At 44.6% G+C, this 20,847-nt stretch overlaps 1 protein-coding gene, 1 long non-coding RNA gene and 1 other non-coding gene across 3 annotated transcripts; all 3 read left to right on the forward strand.

Moving 5' to 3' along the window:
- Positions 1 to 1,157: 1,157 nt before the first annotated feature.
- On the forward strand, positions 1,158 to 4,264 carry LOC131245498 (HVA22-like protein f). The gene is made up of 5 exons (XM_058245014.1): positions 1,158 to 1,287; positions 2,145 to 2,171; positions 2,279 to 2,401; positions 3,113 to 3,359; positions 4,114 to 4,264. The coding sequence occupies exons 1-5, from the start codon at positions 1,241 to 1,243 to the stop codon at positions 4,138 to 4,140; spliced, it is 471 nt and encodes a 156-aa protein (XP_058100997.1). The 5' UTR covers positions 1,158 to 1,240; the 3' UTR covers positions 4,141 to 4,264.
- LOC131245499 (uncharacterized) lies at positions 1,295 to 2,061 on the forward strand. Its single transcript, XR_009170893.1, has 2 exons — positions 1,295 to 1,486; positions 1,782 to 2,061. It is a non-coding gene; the product is annotated as an uncharacterized LOC131245499 (long non-coding RNA).
- A 14,257-nt stretch (positions 4,265 to 18,521) lies between the features above and the next one.
- Positions 18,522 to 18,595, forward strand: TRNAI-AAU (transfer RNA isoleucine (anticodon AAU)). The gene has a single exon. It is a non-coding gene; the product is annotated as a tRNA-Ile (tRNA).
- The last annotated feature ends 2,252 nt before the right edge of the window (positions 18,596 to 20,847 follow it).

The raw sequence follows: 20,847 nt of genomic DNA on the forward strand, positions 1-20,847 counted from the left end.
AGGGCAATAACATGAATAGCTGGATGGATGATCTATACCTTTTTGGGCAATAAAACGGTGGGCCATGGTCTCCAAATCGCACCAAATGGATGATCTTGTCCATTGGTTGGTGTCATTCGATGTTCTATGGTTGAAACGAAGCTAGAAAGGGACCACATTCAACATAAAAAATTGATCATGTGAGCATGATCTATTTGCATCATGCCCATCCACGGTAGGGTCAAGTCAATGGATGGATCCGTGGCATTTGTGCTCTCTTCTATAATAATAATAATAATAATAACAATTGCAATAATAATAATAATAGTAACAATTGCAATAATAATAATAATAATAATAATAATAATTGCAGGAGTTCGGGTGCTATACCAATGAAAATGTGTCTTCAGGCGGGCCACAATGTACAAATTAAATTAATGGCTAAAATTTATTCTTTCCAGCCATTCGTTTATTTTGATACTCGGTGACCTGCCTAAGTTGTGAAATGGCCTCTGTGTGATCTTACCGGTGCAGCCCATCTAATGGAAGGTTCAGATCTCACGCACGTATCACAATGCACGAAACATGCGCCTGCGGATTCGCATTACATATACTTTGCTTCGTCTGCGACCAAAAACCAAGAGAAGCCGGCAAATACGATGGATTTAGCCATGCAAAATGCCAAGTGCACTTGCTATTCTACTTGGCAATGCAAAGGCAAAAACTATGAGATCCAAGCCGTTCATCAGGTGGGCCTCACCCTTATCGATCCCACGAGTGAAAGATCAGATGGGTCCTTTATCTATTTGTCCATGAAAGTACATTGGATGTGCACTATCGTTCAAACTGCAACACCCATCATTTTTTTTGCAAACTGGTGGTGCACCAGATGAGAGGACCCTCCAATTATTCTGCTCACTAAGTCTTCGTGGTGCGGCCCATCTGATGAACCGCTTGGATCTATCAAATTGGTAGGTGGGCACTGAGTACACTCGGAGGGTTGTTGAGCTGCTTTAAAATGGATGGCTGAAAAATCGATGGGTAGGAGACACAAGTCCAATTCTTTCGTATCTGAATCTTTCCTTTGCTTTTCCTTGTCATTAGAGGAAAGCAGACTTCAACTACTCCAATGGAAATGCCTTGCTTCTTCTATTCACCTTTCCTTCTCTTTTAAAACTCTCCCCTCCCTTTCTCTCGCTACCATATTGTTTATCAAGAGGAATTTGCAAATTCCACTGCTTGGGAGAGAGATATCTGAGACATGGGTTTTCTTGGAGCCATTGCCAGACATCTGGATACACTAGTCGGGTATGATAATACCAATTTCTATCCCTTCTTTAATTTTCATTTATGCAATTTTGATTAAATGATCAAGACCGTGGATTGGATGGGCCTTGCCCTGGATGGTCCATGTACCAATCATCTCCCTAATGAGACAATCCTGGCCTTCCAATCGGCGCTTGCAACTAGATAGTAGTTAAGTAATGAACAGATGCACACTGCAGTGGTTGACATTCTCTGGGGGGAAAGGCCCAAGTTTAGATGGCTAGGGCATCTGGGTTGATTGTTTTTGGTGTTGTCCATCAGATCAATGGTCTTGATCAGATATCAATGGACCCCATTCGTTTCTAATAAAAATAAAACCTGAAAACATGTAGATATTATTAGATTATCACCAATCAAATGGCCTGAGTAAGTAACAATTAGTTAGCATATCTAAGTGTATGTAGTGGTGACTCTACCTTCTTACACGTGGCACACATACAGCTAAACACACCATCGAAATTGTGGGGGCTGTAGAGGATGTACCATAGCTCGAGAATCACACTGATTGATCAATCCTAGCCATCGAACACGTCACTATAAAATGGATGGTTAAAAGTAGTACAGCTAATGAACCAAATACAATGAGAAAAATCAGATGGAGACAATCATCTGACTAATGTGATTTTTGGGTTATGCTCCATCCACGATCAGGATAGCAATTTAGACAGACCATATTGCTGTATAAGTAAGCCACGTGTACGGTGAATGATTAGAGTATCTAAACGTTGCCATGCATGCATTTTTATTTAGTAGAAATATCTGAGCGGGTGTATGTAATTGCATGTGTTGATGGAATTCATGAATCATGTCTAACGCTATCCTATTGGGTTTTGTATCAGTCCTGGTGTGATGCTACTCTATCCTTTGTAAGTGGGCCATATCTATGAAAATTTCATTTTTAAAAAAAAATTATTTACTTAATGATCAAAAGGTGTTTTATCATTTTTTTTTTCCTTCTAATTTGGATGGTCAGATATGCGTCGATGCGTGCAATCGAGAGTCCTTCATCGTTGGATGATCAGCAATGGCTAACTTATTGGGTGTTATATTCTTTGATCACACTCTTTGAGCTCTCTTGTTGGAAGTTCTTGGCTTGGTATTTAATATTTAATATTTAATTTTCTAATTATATGTTAGAATTGTAGGGACCAGCTTTGCACATGTGACACTTGTTTATGATCTGAACCGATCATTCGGCATGAGTTCTAATGGATGGGCTATTGACCAAAATCACACCAATTGGAAAATCCTAACCATTCCACAAGAGTTTTTTTTTTTATATTATTATTATTATTATTTTTTCTTTTTGAGAGAAGAAAATGGATGAGTACACTATACCATACATTTGAATCCACATGGGGCCCACTTTTATGTTTTTTCAGACATCCAAACCGTTCATCAGGTGTGCCCCATTGTGTAAATGGGATTCCCAAAAATTCGCCACGTACAAAACTTAGGTGGCCTAAAAGTGTAAAATCAATCATAAAACCTCTAAATCACATGTTGTGCCCCACCTGAGTTTTGGAATGGTCTAATCTTTAATCTTTACCTTCATCCATGTGGGGGCACACATGATAAACGGTTTGGATGGCATAAAAATAGCATGGTTGGCTCCACACACAAACCCAAAACAGACTTCCCATTTTCACTGTTTCCTTACGACCAAAGTTCTATTAACCATTAATGGGTTAGATCATCTGATCAGCTATGGTACCACCATGTTAGGACTCACTAGATGAACGGTTCAGATATCTCGTGATAAAGTGTTTATCTTATAATAGCCTTATAACTTACTACTACGTGGCAGGTTTCCATTGTGGCCGTACATGAAGTTGGTATTTTGTTTCTGGTTAGTGCTCCCGATTTTCAATGGGGCTGCGTATATCTATGAAAATCTGGTGAGAAAATACGTTAAGGTTGGAAGTTATGTGAGCTCGACGTATCCAGAGAGCCAAAGGAAAGTCCTGCAGATGATGAGCTTGGATGCCCGAAAGTCTGTGGAGCGCTACATTGAAAAATATGGACCCGATTCCTTTGATCGGGTCGTTAAAGCAGTAAGTCTTCATGTTACACGTGTGGATTCGTACGTGATGCACGTGCTTCATACATGCACTTGTGTATGGATCTGGTGCTTGCGTGCGCAGGTAGCACTTGTGGTGCACTGCGCACACATAGAATATTGTTCATGTGCGTTTACTCTTCTTAGTAGGAGAATGAGACTGTGGTGATGGTTCACCACCATTTTTCAACATGGTGGTGTCTGATTCTCTTTACATGTGGCACGCATGTAAGTCCATCCAGATCATTCAAATCTTGGGGGGCATTGTGGATGGAGATTAGGTTGAAAATGGCGCTGATCCAACAATCCTAACTGTCCAATTGGTGGCTATCAAATGGATGGTTAAGATAAAAACAGCGAGTGGCCTAAATTCAATGGGCGGAATATAAAGTTTCTATCATCTTTTTAGTGTAATTTTTTGGTAAGATTAAATACAGGATCAGATCAGCCATTTGGATGGTTTGGATTGTTTTACAACCATGCCACGTGTAAGGGGGATGAAGCAACATCATTCTTAAAACGGGAGTAGCCCGATGGTAGAGGAACGATCAAAGTTGATCACAACCGTTCTATTTGAATTACATATTTTAGAGGAACGATATGTACGGAGGTGGATCTGATCAGCATATAATCAAGGATGGCCATGAGATGTAGGGCCCATCTTTGGTTGTATCTTATGCTTTGATTATTGAGTATCAAAAAAGATATTTTGGTTTAAAATTGTAACATTGTTTCTCATGTAACTGCAGGCTGAAAAGGAAGCAAGGAAACGCTGATCCCATCCACATACAATTCATTTGGACCCCTCTCATGCTCTCTTTATCTCTCTACACATGTAATTCATTTGGGAACTTATAATAATAATGGTTTCTATTTCTCTACCTGAGATTCCACATTCAGGGAAGAAACTCATTCTCTCTCTCCCACGGTAAATAAGGTAGGGCTGGTTTGGGAGCCTGGATTCTGAACCTCCTGGATTTGAAATCCCGTGTATATGAAATCCTCCTCTTATGTTTGGCACCCTGAATACATAATCAACTTTAATCCAAAAGTAGCTGTTGATGCAAATGTCCGATTCCTCCTCTTGGACCTTCGTGTACCTGCACAAAAAGAAAAAGGGACAAAGGAGACCCTGGCTTGAGCAGGGGACCCTCCGATGCCAAAGTCAGGCCTGGATTCTAGGTCTAAGAGTATTGAGGAGCTTTTTAGAGACGATTTTTTCCGTACCTCTCAAGGTGACAGGGGTCCTTCTTTTATAGCTACTGGGGCGTGTGTCGCACGAGGATTCTCTTCCTGATATTGAGCGCGGGATCTTCTCCTGGGATCACGGGGATAGGATCGTGCCCATCTTGAGCCTTCATCCGATCCCGTGAGCTTCGGGGTCGGAGATCTTATCCCAAGATATCCGGGATGAGGCTCGTCCTAGCGATGGTCGGTCTGGCAGGGTGGTCCGCCCGACGCATGCCCGGGACGCTGATGAGTCGTCCGAACCGACTCAACCTTTGTCTCGGTTTAGCGAACCATGCCTCGGACTTGACACATCCTTTTGTGATCCGAGGCATTAAGTCCGAGTCTGCGGACTTGTATTTTTTATCCCCAACAGTAAGCCCCCCCTACTCCGTGTGTTTCATATGACACTTAGGAGTAGCGAGTTTTGAGTCGGTTCATAACCCAGTCCGAGACAGTAGGTGGTCATTTAATGCGTTCCATGTCGCCTTTGACGGGAGGCGGTTCGGTTCCTGACATCGCATGCGCCGTCAGCCGTCAAGTCGCTCATCCCGCCAATGAGGGTTGGACACGTAGCAAGGGCATTATTGTCGTCAGTCGACGAGCGCCACGTGTCGAGTGGGGGAATCGATGCAGGCGTCGAATCATTTCCTCATTAATTACTCCCGCCGTATGGCAATCTTATAAATTGGTGGGGGTCCGCATTTTGAACTTCTATTGCCATTCCTACTTTTCATTCCCTTTGGAGCCTTCTCAGTCTTTCATCTTCTTCCTTTCCTCTCTCTTAACCGTCAGCGCTTCCTTCCGCCATTTCCGTTTTCGTTTCTCCCTCCGGTGAGTTTCTCCTCCCTCTCTATTAGATAATAATGGCGGATAGGGGTTCTCGAAGTCCCCAAGGGGGAGCTTCCGGAGACGAAGGCAAAACGCAACGTTTTTGGAATGTTGCGGAATCGCCTTCCTTACTGACGGAGATAGCAGTGGATGCCAACGCTGCTTTTCTATCTGAGAGAGTCGCTGAAGCTCCGGCGGAGCGCCCTGCTTCTGTTGTTCCTTCTCGTGGTGGGTCGTCTTTATTAACCCGCCCGGGAAGGCCTAACTTCCCAAGGGGCATGGAGGAAGATGAGGAGGAAGAAGATGAAATGTTGATTGCCGAGGGAACCTCCGACCCAGTTCCCGTTGATGAACCGGCGCATGCCGAGTCTGAAGGAGAAGGATCGGGGGAAGATTTAAGCGGTCCAGTTCCCTCAGTTTTAACTGAGGCGGACTTAGACAGAATCCGGATCGGGTATCACATCCCCGAATCGGTCATCACCTATCTCCCCCGTCCAAATGATTTGCCGGATCACCCTCCTGCTGGGGCGGTCGCCATTTACCAAGTGTCAATGCAATGCGGCTTGCGTCTGCCCCTTCAGGCCATCGTCCGGGGAGTGTTGTCTCGCATTCAGATTGCCCCGGGGCAGATAGTCCCGAATGGGTGGAGGAATTTATTCGGGTGTGCGGTGTTGTGGGCCGAGATGGAACAGCCACCGCTCACAGTCGACGAATTTCTCCACCTGTACCAAGTGCGGGTGAATCCGAACTACCCTGGCTTCTACGTCTTCGCTGCTTGGCGAGGCGGAGGCGGTTCCTTGATAACTGACCCTCCCACTTCCAACAAACATTGGAGAGAGCGTTGGTTTTGGGCATGTGGTCGCTGGGAGACTGATGACTCCGGGTCTTACGAGGCTCGTGTTCCTCGGACATTCCAGAGAGCAGGTGACTTGGGTCTTCTCTCTCTCGCCCTTTTTCATTTTTTGTAATATTCTGAGTCTGAAGGACTTGTGTCTGGCAGATATCCCGAAGAAGCGGGCGAAGCTCGGCTCTAGTGCCTCGGCTCGGATCAAAGAGTTGAGGACGTTGGATCCGGCAGATAGGTCTTGGAAGGTGCTTCTACAGCCGGAACGCCTTCATCTTGCAGGTCTAGACTCGGAAGTCACAGGTAATTGAAAATGTATCTTCTGAGTTTTCCGAATTTCCCCTGACTTACTTCGTTTTTTTTTTTTTTACAGATCTGCCTGAAGCCCGTCCCAATCTCAGGATTATTCACGAGCCGGCTCCCTCAGAAATGACTGGAGCTCGTCCTCCCCTTAGGGCAGTCACGAAGTTGAAGGCTCCTCCGCGGTCAGTTCTTTTGTCGGAGCCTCGGCCGCCTAAGAGGCAAAAGGTGGTGCGGAAGGAGAAAGAGCCAGCGAGTTCTTCTGCCCCTCCCGTCGTCGTAATTCCCGACCCAGAAGAAAGGGCTGAAGAGACGGCGGTTGCTGCCTCGGAACCTCAGGCGGCACCCGACTCGGCAAACGTTGAAACGGACGTTCCGAGACGGGAGGAAGAGACCAGGGCCGCGTCTTCCAGAGGGGAAGGTGAGACGAGGACCGCATCCTCCAGAGGGGAGGAGACGAACCAGGAAGGGCCGTCTGTCCTGCAGCAAGTGGTATCGGGGATGGTTCTCTGGGCCTTAGCCCACGGTGGCGAAAGAGAGTTCGTGAGGCTCTATAACGCCCCGTCATCGCAAACCGTCAGCCATGCAGCGAGGATGCTTTTCGAACTCGCTCCCTGCTTGATTAAGGCCAGCAAGGAGCTATCCTCAACTCATCGGCTGCAGACCCTTCTGTCAGAAGCCGAAGGGCGACGCGAGGAGGCCGAAATCCGGGTCGGCATCCTGACAGGCGAGGCGGCCCTTGCCCGGAAGGCTGCCGAAGATGCGGGAGCAGAGGCGGCTTCCTCCAGAAGAGCCTTGGATGAAGCGAGAGCGGAGGTTGCTCGGGTACTGGCTCTGCTCTCCGAAGCTGAAGAAGAGAACCGGCGAATTCTCGCAGTTCATGCTTCGTGCGCAGATGACTTAGCTCAGGCTAAGCTTGAGGCGGCGGAGCGTATTCGACAGGCCGACGAGAAGGCTCGGGAGGCTGAGAAGGCCAGGGACCAAGCCGTCCAAGCTTTCCTTGAGTCGGCAGAGTTCGAGGACGAGAGGGACCGCTTGTTCCAAAGCGGATATCTGGAATGCGTCAAGGATATAAAGGAATCTTTTCCTGACCTTGACCTTTCAGAAATCGAGGGTGGAGCAGCCTCGGAACCCGAGAACCCGGACGCCGCTGCCGAAGACACTGCTGCTGGGGGCGAGGCCGGTGCATGAGGACAGTTACCAGGGCCCTTTGATTTTTTTTTTTTATTCACTTTGATGTAGTCACACATTGTATTTGTACGTGCTTTGATGAATGAAAGAAAAATACTTAGCTTTATTCATTTGATTTGACTTTAATCTTTCTTAGTTCAGAGTCTTTAAACATTGAGTACCGAGCTAGGGATAGTAGACCTTGAGGTGTTCAGCGTTCCAAGGGTGAGGCAATGGTTATCCGTTTAGGTCTTCTAGCCGATACGTTCCTGGTCGTATGGTGCCCGAGACGATATAGGGTCCTTCCCAATTGGGTCCCAGCGTACCCGATCCAAATTCCTTGGTGTTGGAGAAAACTTTCCGGAGAACCATATCTCCCATTCGAAACCTTCTAACCTTAACTTGGGTATTGTAGAACCGAGCCACTTGTCGTTGCCGCGCCTCCGTGCGCAGCCGCGCCACTTCCCTTTGTTCATCCAAAAGGTCGAGTCCGAGTGCAAGGAGTTCTTCATTCTCTTCTGCATTGAATGAGGTGATTCGAGCCGAAGGTAATCCGACTTCAACGGGAGTGACGGCTTCCGAGCCATAAGCTAGTAAAAACGGAGTCTCTCCTGTGGCTGTTCGAGCTGTAGTTCGGTAAGCGCAAAGAATCTTCGGGAGCTCTTCGGCCCATGCTCCTTTGGCCCGGCCAAGCTTGGTCCGAAGATGTTGCTTGATAATCTTGTTAACCGCCTCAACCTGTCCGTTGGTTTGAGGGTGATGAGGTGAGGAATAAACGTTTCTGATTCCGAGGTTGTCGCACATCTCGCGAAAGCTCCTATTATCAAATTGCCTTCCATTGTTTGTGACAATGGTACGGGGCACTCCGAATCGACAGATAATGTTTTTCCACACAAACTCGGTGATCTTCTGCTCGGTTATTTTAGCTAATGGCTCCGCCTCAGCCCACTTCGTGAAATAGTCCACTGCTACCACGGCAAACTTGGTCTGACCTTTTCCCATAGGGAGCGGGCCTATGATGTCGACACCCCATTGTGCGAAGGGCCAGGGACCAGTCATCGGCGTCAGTGCCTCGGGGGCTTGCCTCGGAATCGCTGCGAATCGTTGACATTTGTTGCATTTTTGGACGAGTTTCGGGCGTCGTGTTGGATAGTGGGCCGAATATCCTGTCGTAGGACCTTATGGGCGAGAGATCGCCCTCCAGAGTGGTTTCCGCAGATTCCTTCATGGATTTCCCGTAATACATAGTCTGCCTCGCTGGGTTTGAGGCACCGCAGCAACGGGGCGTAGTAACCTTTCTTATAGAGGGTTCCATTGAGTATGGTGTAACGGGAGGCTCGGATCTTAATTTGTCGAGCCTCGGCGCGATCCTCGGGCAACTTCCCTTCGTCAAGGTATTGGCGGATTGGATCGATCCAGGATGGTTCCGAGTTGATTGTATTGACGGCCTCGCTAATTGGTTCATCTATACTCGGCTTATCGACGTATTCGACAGGGACGGACCTGGGTATTTCATCTTCATCGGCTGAGGCGAGCTTTGCTAACAAATCGGCTTTGCTGTTTTCCGTACGAGGGATCCGAGTGACACGACAGAGTTGAAATCCGTTGATAAGTTCTTTCGCTTTCTGCATGTACGCCCTTAACTGGTCTTTTCGTGTCTGGTATACACCGGTAACTTGATTAACAACCAACTGAGAGTCGCTGAAAACACTGAGGTGCGTGACCTCCAAGCTAGCGGCGAGACGGAGGCCGAGTAACAATGCTTCATATTCCGCCGTATTGTTCGACGCTTGGAATCCAAGTCGTAAGGCATACTGTATATAGGTATGATCGGGGGTTTCCAGCACAACCCCAGCCCCACTTGCCTTCGAGTTGGAAGAACCGTCGACAAATAGTTTCCAGGGAATAGGGTAGGTAAGGGTCGGGGGAGCGGGTGTTGTTGGAACTGCAACATCTTTTGGCATATCGTTGACCGGGAGCTCGAATGGTGGAGTTCCTTCGGCGATGAAATCAGCTACTGCTTGCCCTTTGATTGCTGCCTTCGGTTTATATTGAATGTCAAATTCACTCAATTCGATGGCCCATTTCGTGAGTCGGCCGGAAGCTTCTGGTTTCTGCAATACCTGGCGAAGCGGAAGATCGGTCATTACGATGATGGTATGGGCATGGAAGTACGGCCTGAGTCGGCGAGAGGAAGTGATTAAAGCCAAGGCCATTTTTTCCAGGCTTGGGTATCTTGTTTCTGCCGGCAATAATGCTTTGCTGACGTAGTAAACCGGTAGTTGCTTTCCTTCGGATTCTCTTATCAAGGCCGAGCTAACCGCTGCCTCGGACACCGCTAGGTAAAGGAGCAGAGACTCCCCCGATTCGGGCTTTGATAAGAGAGGTGCGGAACCGAGACATGATTTTAATTGTTGGAATGCCGCTTCACATTCTTCCGTCCAGTCCATTGTTTGTCTTCCTTTCAACTGTCTGAAGAAAGGGAGACATTTATCGGTGGCTCTGGACAGGAACCGATTAAGTGCTGCGACTCGTCCAGTCAACCTTTGTATGTCCTTTATGGTTTTAGGGGATTCCATATCAATCAAAGCCTTTATCTTCTCAGGGTTTGCCTCTATTCCTCGCTGACTAACCAAGAAACCGAGGAACTTTCCAGAGCGCACCCCAAAAGCGCATTTATTTGGATTCAGCTTCATCCGAAACTTTCGTAGGGTGAGAAACATTTCTTCCAAATCGTTCACATGATCTGCCGCGTGTATACTTTTGACGAGCATGTCATCAATATATACTTCCATGGTTCGGCCTATAAGCCGAGCAAAGATTTTATTAACTAATCTTTGATAGGTTGCGCCGGCATTCTTCAGACCAAATGGCATCACTCGGTAACAATAAAGGCCTTTGTCGGTGACAAAGGTAGTTTTTGATTTATCTGTCTTATGCATTGCAATTTGATTATATCCTGAATAAGCGTCCATAAAGCTAAGGAGCTCATGTCCGGCGGTACTATCTACTAGTTGGTCTATCCTTGGAAGTGGAAAGCTATCCTTTGGGCAGGCTTTATTTAAGTCAGTATAGTCAATACAGACCCGCCACTTCCCGTTGGATTTCTTTACGAGCACGACATTCGCGACCCACTCTGGATAGTACACTTCTTCTATGAAATTAGCCTGGAGGAGTTTGTTGACTTCTTCTTCAATGATAGCGTATCGTTCAGGGCCGAGCGGTCGCCGCTTCTGTTGGATCGGTCGATACGACGGATCGATGTTGAGTCGGTGAGTTACCACAGAGGGGTCGATCCCGGGCATATCTTCATGACTCCAGGCAAAGACGTCGGCGTACCTACGGAGCAGGGCTGTCAGCTTTTCTTTCAAAGGGGACTGCAGAGACGAGCCAATTCGTACCGTCTTGGATCCATCTGTCTCGGCCAAGGGGACCGAGACAAGATCCTCGACCGGCTGTCCTCGTTCATAATTCTCGCCCCGAGGGTCCAATGATTCAATCGTTAATATGTTGGTCGGACTTTTGTCGGCGGCTCCTTTTACGGCTATCATGTAACATCGCCTTGCATCCTGCTGGTCTCCTTTGACAATGCCGACTCGGTCGGGAACTTCATTGAAAGGTGGTATGTGGATACCACGGCCTGGAGGAGACTCAATGAAGGTCGGCCGAGTATTGCGTTGTATACTGAGGGTTGATCGACGACCAAGAAGTCAACCATCATCGTCGTCTGACATGGGGCACTACCAGCAGTGAGCGGCAATGAGACAATCCCTTCAGGTAGTACCTGTCCTCCGGAAAAACCGATCAATGGGGTCCGAACTGGGCGTAGTGTGGACCGTTCGATCCCCATTTTGTCAAACGCCTGGGTAAATAACACGTCTGCAGATGACCCCATATCGACGAGTATCCGAAACACCTTTCGGTTAGCGATAGCCAGGGTGACAATCAATGCGTCATCGTGGGGGTGATAGATGCCTCGGGCATCTTCCTCCGTGAAAGAGATGCAATATCTTTCTCTTTTCTTCTCCTTTGGTGGCCGATCTACGATCATGAGCTCGGACTGAGGCTGAGAACGCCTGGGTAAATAACACGTCTGCAGATGACCCCGTATCGACGAGTATCCGAAACACCTTTCGGTTAGCGATAGCCAGGGTGACAATCAATGCGTCATCGTGGGGGTGATAGATGCCTCGGGCATCTTCCTCCGTGAAAGAGATGCAATATCTTTCTCTTTTCTTCTCCTTTGGTGGCCGATCTACGATCATGAGCTCGGACTGAGGCTGAGTAAGTTTTCTTGCATGATTCCTTCGTGCATTGTTTGAGTCGCCCCCACCTTGTGGACCGCCGATAATCGTCCGGATTTCTTCCATATGCTGGCTCTCGGTCGGGCGTGCCTCAGCTGCCCCAGCTTTAACCATATGTTCTCTGAGTCGGCCGTCTTTTATGAGTCGTTCGATCTCTTCTTTCAGGTGACGGCAATCACTTGTGTTATGTCCGTGATCACGGTGATAATGGCAGTATTTATCTTTGTCCCGCCGATTAGGATTACTCCTGAGCTTACTGGGCCAGTTAACAAAGCCTTCGTTTTTTATTTCCATCAATACTTCTTCCCGAGTCTTGTTTAGGGGAGTATATGTGGAAAATTTTCGATCCGGCCGCTTGCCTGATCTTCGCTCATCACGCGCCTGATCATCCTTGCGTTTCCTTCCTCCGGCCGAGTCGGCTTCCTTTTTGGCCGACTCTTTTGCCAAAGTTTTAGTTTCACGCAGGATTCGCGCTTCCTCGGCATTCGCATACTTATCCGACCGTGCCATAAATTCTGCCAGAGTGTCGGGCGGAGTTTTGTCTAGAGAGGCCAGGAATGGCTTATCTCTAACTCCTTGCATGAGCGCATTGAGAGCCGTTTCTTCTGAATGTTTTCGAACCTGAAAGGATTCGAAATTAAAACGCTTGATATAATCTTTCAATAGCTCTCCCTGCTTTTGAACTACGTTGTTCAGATGTGCAGGGGGCTTCAATTTCTTCTTTCCGCCGATGAAGTTGGTGAGGAAGGCGTCGCTCAGCTCAGCGAATGAACCGACGGACTTTGGTTTCAACTGTTTGAACCACAGTCGAGCTACATCGGTCAATGTAAGAGAAAAGACCCGACACATTACTGCGTCCGAGGCATCGTGGAGCTCCATATAGGTTCTGAAGCATTCGATGTGCTCCGTTGGGTCGGTCTTGCCGGTGAAAGGAGTGATTTGAGGCAATCGAAACCTCTCGGGCAACCGGGCCTTCAGTACCTAGTCCACAAAGGGGGACGCCTTCGCTTCGGACCCGGTTGGATATACATTCCGGCCGTACTTTACGTCCGCCATCTCTTTCGCCATTTCTTCCCGCACTTCTCTTTTAAATTTTTGAATATCGGTTTTCCAAGGTTCACTGCTCTCTGCCGTGCCTTCCATGGATGGGCGATTGAGCCTTCTTCGTTCTATCTCGTGCCGAAGATCAGTCGGGGGGAGGGAAGCGTTGGCTGACTGCGCTGGAGATGGTTCTGATCCGCCTTGGGGTTGGCTCGGCCGGAAAGACTGCGGCGCGGAAGGTTGAGGATCAACCGCCGCCGCCGGTACGTGCGCTGTCTCCCCTTGAGGATGCGGGAGTGGCTGCATTTGCTGCTGATACATTCGTTCCAGCATCTGCTTCATCGTATTCATATCAGAGCGGATTTCTTGAACCTCCTTGTCCAACCGCCCCTCGTCGTGACCCCGCTGATTGTTGCTTGTTCCGGTCGCCCCTCGTCGGCGGTTGTTAGGTGGGTTCTGGGCTGCGGAGACCGCGACTGGACCCGCTGGCCCTGTAAACCCGATCTCATTCAAATCTTCTTCTGAGACCGTCCTTCTAGTCATCACCATTGAAATCAGTATAGAGATACGAGATGGCTTTTTGTACGGTTCCCACAGACGGCGCCAAGCTGTTGATGCAAATGTCCGATTCCTCCTCTTGGACCTTCGTGTACCTGCACAAAAAGAAAAAGGGACAAAGGAGACCCTGGCTTGAGCAGGGGACCCTCCGATGCCAAAGTCAGGCCTGGATTCTAGGTCTAAGAGTATTGAGGAGCTTTTTAGAGAGGATTTTTTCCGTACCTCTCAAGGTGACAGGGGTCCTTCTTTTATAGCTACTGGGGCGTGTGTCGCACGAGGATTCTCTTCCTGATATTGAGCGCGGGATCTTCTCCTGGGATCACGGGGATAGGATCGTGCCCATCTTGAGCCTTCATCCGATCCCGTGAGCTTCGGGGTCGGAGATCTTATCCCAAGATATCCGGGATGAGGCTCGTCCTAGCGATGGTCGGTCTGGCAGGGTGGTCCGCCCGACACATGCCCGGGACGCTGATGAGTCGTCCGAACCGACTCAACCTTTGTCTCGGTTTAGCGAACCATGCCTCGGACTTGACACATCCTTTTGTGATCCGAGGCATTAAGTCCGAGTCTGCGGACTTGTATTTTTTATCCCCAACAGTAGCTACATAGTATATTATATTTACAGGGGGTTCGAATTTAATTACTAAATTAATTTTAATATTTCTAATTAGTGAACCTACGTAATGTTTGAGACAATGGGTGTAATAAGCTCGCTGAAATATATATACTTTGTCTGAAAATGATGAAATTCCAAGTCTCGGATGGGCCGCAAGCACAAGATCATGTCCAGGTGACTAACCAACGATTTTTAACCATTGTGTAATTATAGTGATGCAATTGATAATCTAATTATTTCAGGATATCATTAGTGGGCCATGTGTCCTATAGATTAATAGTCTACTGACACATAAACAACCAGGAGTTTAACCGTGCTCGAGACTTTTAAAAGTGATGGTTGGATGAACAGTACATCTTCGATGATCAAATTCCACATATCTTAACTCATATTTTACAATGGGTTCTACTATTTGAGTGGTTCTGATTTGAGTTACATGCTACGTGTATGGTAAGGAGCCTCACCAGTATCCTAGGTATCTGCATGGGTTTTCTGTTCTTACAAGTGAAGACCAGCCCATACAAGTGAAGAGCTCTGTGTGGTCCACTGTAGTGTGTGTGCACGACATCCACTCCGTCCATCACTTACGCCATCTCATGTTACTAGTGAGCACAGAAGTAAGGCCGATCAAAAAATCAAAGTTGGTCACACACCACAGGGAAAACTCTGGCTGGGCTAAGATTAGCCGGATCTCAGCCCATTTAAATTTTAGCCGGAAATTAGGGCTGTCAATTATCTGGGCCTGGGCCTATAAATGCAAAATTTCAAATGGGCCCATCCTGAAAACTAGCCCAAACGGTTCAAAATCTGGGCCTTAGACAACTCTAGGCCTTTCACCATGAGGGCCCTACTTACAATTACAAAAAGGAGAACTTGGAATTGAATTCAACCATACACATGACATGGTTGTTAGGCCTGCCCAAATCTCTGACCCGACTTTGGATGGAGCATAACCCATGGAACTACAGAAGATGATAGTAGTAATCTGATTTGGCTCTTGGAATTTGGGTAATTAACTGTTTTACATCTACCCATCCATTTAATAGCCATCAAATGAATTAACTGGATTGCTTGATCAGTTTATTTTTAGAGATATGCGCCATTCACAATGTGAACCACAATTTGGATGGTATGGATAGCGGTAGGAACGCCACATATGAGGACTGAAGCAAAGAAAATTAGAGAGATTTTAGCAGATTTCACCTCAAAATAGGGTATTTGCAAATACTCAAGTAAAAACATATGGTTTATAAAAAAATCACATTGTTAATTCACGATTATTGTGGATGCCTATATTTTATTGGTTTTTTAAAACTTTCGTTAGCAATTATTAGAAAATGATAAAGATATCCGTGTGAAACATACTATAAAATTCTTCTACGTGGGGAAAAAAAATCCTTTTCTTTTCTTTCATATGAAGCATACAACAAAATAAATTTACTTAAAAAAAAGTTTAAAAGAGAAAAAAGTTTCTGGATAGTTTTATCATTTTTAAAATATGCCAAAAGAATTAACAAGCATTGGAAAAACTAGCAGAAATTAAGTATTTATATTAACTATTTACATTCATTTTCGATGCCATGATGTAGACCAGTGAAAATCGCCACATGTTGACATTATGAGTTTGATACTAGTAAAAATTCTACTCGTGCTCGAAGATATGTTTAACAAATATTCATTGTCGGCGTGTCTATAAAAACCCAATGAGAGAATGAATCCTACAAAGATTTAATTTTGACATACTTGGTAAGGCCGTGTCTCAGGATCCTTATAAAATGAGAGATTTTCCTATGGATATTTAGAGAATTTGTGAAAGTTTCAAAAATCTCTAATATTCAAAGATTGAATTGATATCTAAATAAATTTGATTATAGTTTGGACTTAAATCAGGAGAGAACAAACATCGAGCAAATTAGGTCCCAAGTCATATAATAATTGGAATTAAGAGAATAGGAGAGTTCAATGAAAAATTTGATTCAACCTCTTTGATAATAGATCAATATTAGGTGGCCCCAATCTATCAATCTCTCAAAGATCCTTATCAGTAGGGAGTAAGTGTTATGTGAATGCAAGAGGTTATTTAATTGGGTCATTAAGATGCATGATCGTGATCGACTTGAAATTCAAGATCAACAATAGAGATTTCCCTGATGGATTTTCGAACCCAGATGAAGTACATACAGTTGTTTCCTGAAAGAGATCAACTGCTAGAAGAAGCTTGTAGAAGCATATACTGTAAGAACGGAAGATCCATGATTAATAAGGAAACATAGAAAGAGTTTAGCTATCTTAACAAGCTATAAAAGGACCATATGAAGAAGAGCCCAAGCTCTTTATATCAAGCACTTCTATCTACTTTTACAATTTATCTTTTATTTTTAGTTTATCTTTATTTTTATCTTAGTATAGCTTAGCATAACTCTCACATAGATTACTATTGTCTAACGTTCACCATTACAATACCGTATGATTAAATTAAATGTCCATAAGCCTAACTTGCCGGATTTCGATCAACTGAGTTCTTATTTAGGCAATCAGACTTATCTAGTCACATCTCGCTAATCGTTCACCTCAATCATCTGTTCCTACAGATCATATGTTTATTTCTCTAGGTTGTTTTCAATACTTTGTTAATTATAATGAGCCACATATTCAATTAATGAAATCAGTATGGTTCAGTTTTATTTATTTATCTTCATTTTCTTTTAAGAATTAATTGCTTTTATTGGTGAAGGAACAAATCTTTAGACATAGAGGAAAAAGAATCCATTATATATCTTATGTATATACATGGCCTTAACAAATCTATTCTTTTATGTGGATGTTCCAAAAGACTAACTATTTAGGTACATATACATTTTTTAAACACACCCGTACCATATAAGCACTCAATCCCATTATCTCAATGTTGAAATAAAATCTGCCTACCACTGAGTCATTGATCCAGACCCAATGCTATTTAGGTCGTTATTTACAAAACCCAAGATAATTAAAGTTATTCTTAAAGAAGAGCAAGCATATTTTTAAGCCTAATTGCTAGATGGACAGGTACCTATTAGCTAAGGGTGCGTTTGGATGCAACTTAAATCTCTGCAATTCAGCGAAATACAAACCCTCTGTGTTTGTACAGGGTTAAGCACCCAGATTTCCAATACTAAGGTGGATATCCAGTCCACCATGGTCCTCTACCTTTTAAATATGTATGATGATATGAGCCGTTCATTCATCATAATGCTCTTCAGATCATGGTTAAAAGACTCGGTGACTTGACCTGACTAGTCCAAGTGGAATATTCACATTGCTCATTGGCTGTCTTTGATCCAAACCGTACATTTCTAAATTTTTTCTCTTATTGGCGTGCTTTATTTGTTGCTGGCCAATACAAAGTGAGGCAAATGTAATACACGTTCCAGATTGATGATCTGTCTGTCCTTTCCTAGCACATTACCCGCACAGTTTGCTAAGTATCTACAGAGGTTGGACCTTTTAATTTTTAAAGGGATGTGTTGGGGCCAACTAGACCTTGAATTCTGGCCCAAACCCCACCACCTATTAGGCCTACAACATGGGTTCGGGTTAACCTGAACCTGATTGACCGAACCCAATTTCAGAGTGGGTTAGATAAGTTTGTGAAGGTCGTCGGGTCTGGTTAGCGTTGGAATGCACCAATCCAATTTGAGCACTTTCAGGTTAAGGTAAGATGGGTTGGGAATAACCACAAGTATTTGAGCCGGTTTAGGTCAAGTTGTGGACCTTAGGTTAGAATTTGTGTGGAGTTGGGTCCTTTGGGGTTAGGTCGGGCTTGAATTGATTTTCAACCTGACCAAACCCGTCTGAATTGCACCCCTACCTACAACTGATTACTTGTAGCTTGACCCGACCATTTAAAATTCATTGAGCCCAAGCCTGACACAACCGTATTTGCTTGTTTGTAATTGGGTTATGCTCGCTTGATTTGGACGACCAGACATGAGGAAATGCAATTTTAAAGATTGAAATGTTGGGCTGAAGGTATGAGAAATCCAACCAAATTAGTGGATACAGACATCATGCCCATGTCTTTAATTATCTTGTTTCATGCTTTGGGCTGGGTAGAGTCAATTTGGCCCAGCACATTGACTATTTCTCTGGACTGTTTTGAGTAGGGTAGATAGGGTTCTACCAACCAACTTGAATGGTGGACATTCCTACTGCACCACCAATTGTCATTTACCTTGGTCATTGTCTAAGACATTTATAGAATATTATAAATTAATAAAATCAGATGGCCTATTAGCTCAGTTGGTTAGAGCGTGGTGCTAATAACGCCAAGGTCGCAGGTTCGAGACCTGCATGGGCCAATAATGTAAAGGTTTTTTTTAAAAAAATTATATTTTAAATATATCCCATCAATTGATTATTATTATTATTTTTTAATTGATACATATAACTGTTGATTTCTCTATTCATATATCTACCAAGTTATTTTTTTCTTTTAATATATGTATATCAAACAATGCGGCCACTCTCATATATGTTGCTCTGATGTCAACCTATTAAAACCATCCCTGTCATGGGTTACATTTGGATGGCTTATCTCTAAAGTCACGCCAATCTAGCCATCTTTAACCATCCAATTAATGGCTATCAAATGGATGGTAAGAAGTGAAATAGTGAGTGGTCCAGATTTAAAGGGAAGATCATTAGGTTAATGTTATTTTATAAGTGCATTTTGCGGTGATGCTCCACGGGTAGGAGATACCGACCGTTTGGATTGCCCCACGCTCATGCCATGTGTGCGGTTGAATAAGAGTTTCCACCGTTTAAAAGCTGTGCAAAACTAGCACTCGAGTCATGCCACTGTATTTATGTGTCTGCAGAGCCCAAAGAATTGTTACGCGGACTGCATCCTGTCCGTCCGTGGGCCCACTGTGATGTATGCGTTTTATCAACGCTGTCCATCCATTTTGACAGATCATCCACTGGGTGACACGTGTTCTAAATGTCAGCCGCTTATCTGGCCATTCTACTGGATAGATACCGTATCTCTAAAATTGATGTGATCAACAGGTGGGCCACATGTTTACAATATTAACGTACATTTAAGAGAAATCAACCAACGGTTCATATTCTATATGCACTTGTGGAATTTGGACCACTTGATGGTCGGTCAACATTTCATAAAAACAGTTCACAGTGAAGATTTTCAGGGACTTTATACTATTTCAAATCCAAAATGGGAAATGGGTGCAGATCAATGAGGGCGTGCCTGCCTTTTCATATGGTGCACTTTCTGATTGCCTTAATCAGCAGGCCTGCGGACTACAGAAGTAGTGCTGCGACGCATTCCTTATTTGAACAACCTGTAAATTCCTGGTGCTAATCACATGCCGAGGACCGCCGAGATGATTAAAGAAAGAAAAGAAAAGGGTAGATACGGTACTCAGGCAGCCTATGAAGCTTGATGCACAAGCAGGGATAACTTGCACACGAGTCACCGAATAACTAAAATTTAATAGACTTATTTATGCAATCCACTGTCACTAAGTTACTCTCCAAAAAAAATCAGATTGTTTAAACAATCCTAATCACTAATTTAGGATCATTGGATATTTATCATTTTTAACCGTCCAGTAATGTCAACATATCTGATAATCAGATATCAAATAAGTGTAATTTGGACCATGATACATCTAGGATGGGAACCATAATATCAAATAAGTTTAATTTGTGGCACGCGTGCAATTTGTAAGTGCCTGTATATAATCAAGGAGTGGATTCGGTGCAGTCCAACCTCACCTAAGATGATGCACCCCTTATAGTGGGCCACCTAATGTATGTATTGTATATGGACGGCATCCATCCATTTTGCTAAATCATTTTAGTGCATGATCTAAAAAATGAAGTAGATCTAAGTCTTAGGTGAATTATATGGTAAGAAACAACTGTGGTTGCACACTCCATCATTAAAATCTTCTTAGGGCCTACCGAAGTGTTGTTGTGATGTTTATTTGCTCTCAAATGTGTTGATGAGGTTTTATAAATTTGAATAAAGAGAACACACACACACACAGGGAAGCGATCACGTGCGAACCAGTTCGTACGTACTACGTACGAACTTTTTTGAGAACCCATCCTACGTGATGTAGATCCAAAATCTGAACCGTTCATGTGAAGCAGCACCTTGTGAAACCTCCCGGCGCCAAATTTTACTTTGATCTAAAACTTTGATGGCCCATGAAAAATGAAAACAGTTTCCTCCCTTGACTTGCATTTCTCTTTGCTATGGCCCACCAGAATTTTAGATCAGGGTGAAAATTTGTCACATGAGGTTTCATGGGATTCCGCATCGCATGGACCGTTCAGATTAGACACCCATGACACGTGTGCAAAGGTGCGCACATGCGTAGGTGCGCAGGGGAGCATGACTCTCTCTCTCTCTCTCTCTCTCTCTCTCTATATATATATATATATATATATATATATATATATATATATATATATGTTTAGCTGCACACCAGTTTGCACGTAATTATGTGAGAATTTTGCTATCAACCGTCGGATAAGATAGATGGTCTGGATGAATCAATCAATCAATTAGATTGATCCAAAA

The sequence above is a fragment of the Magnolia sinica genome, chromosome 5 (assembly GCF_029962835.1).
Source record: "Magnolia sinica isolate HGM2019 chromosome 5, MsV1, whole genome shotgun sequence".
NCBI lineage: Eukaryota > Viridiplantae > Streptophyta > Magnoliopsida > Magnoliales > Magnoliaceae > Magnolia > Magnolia sinica.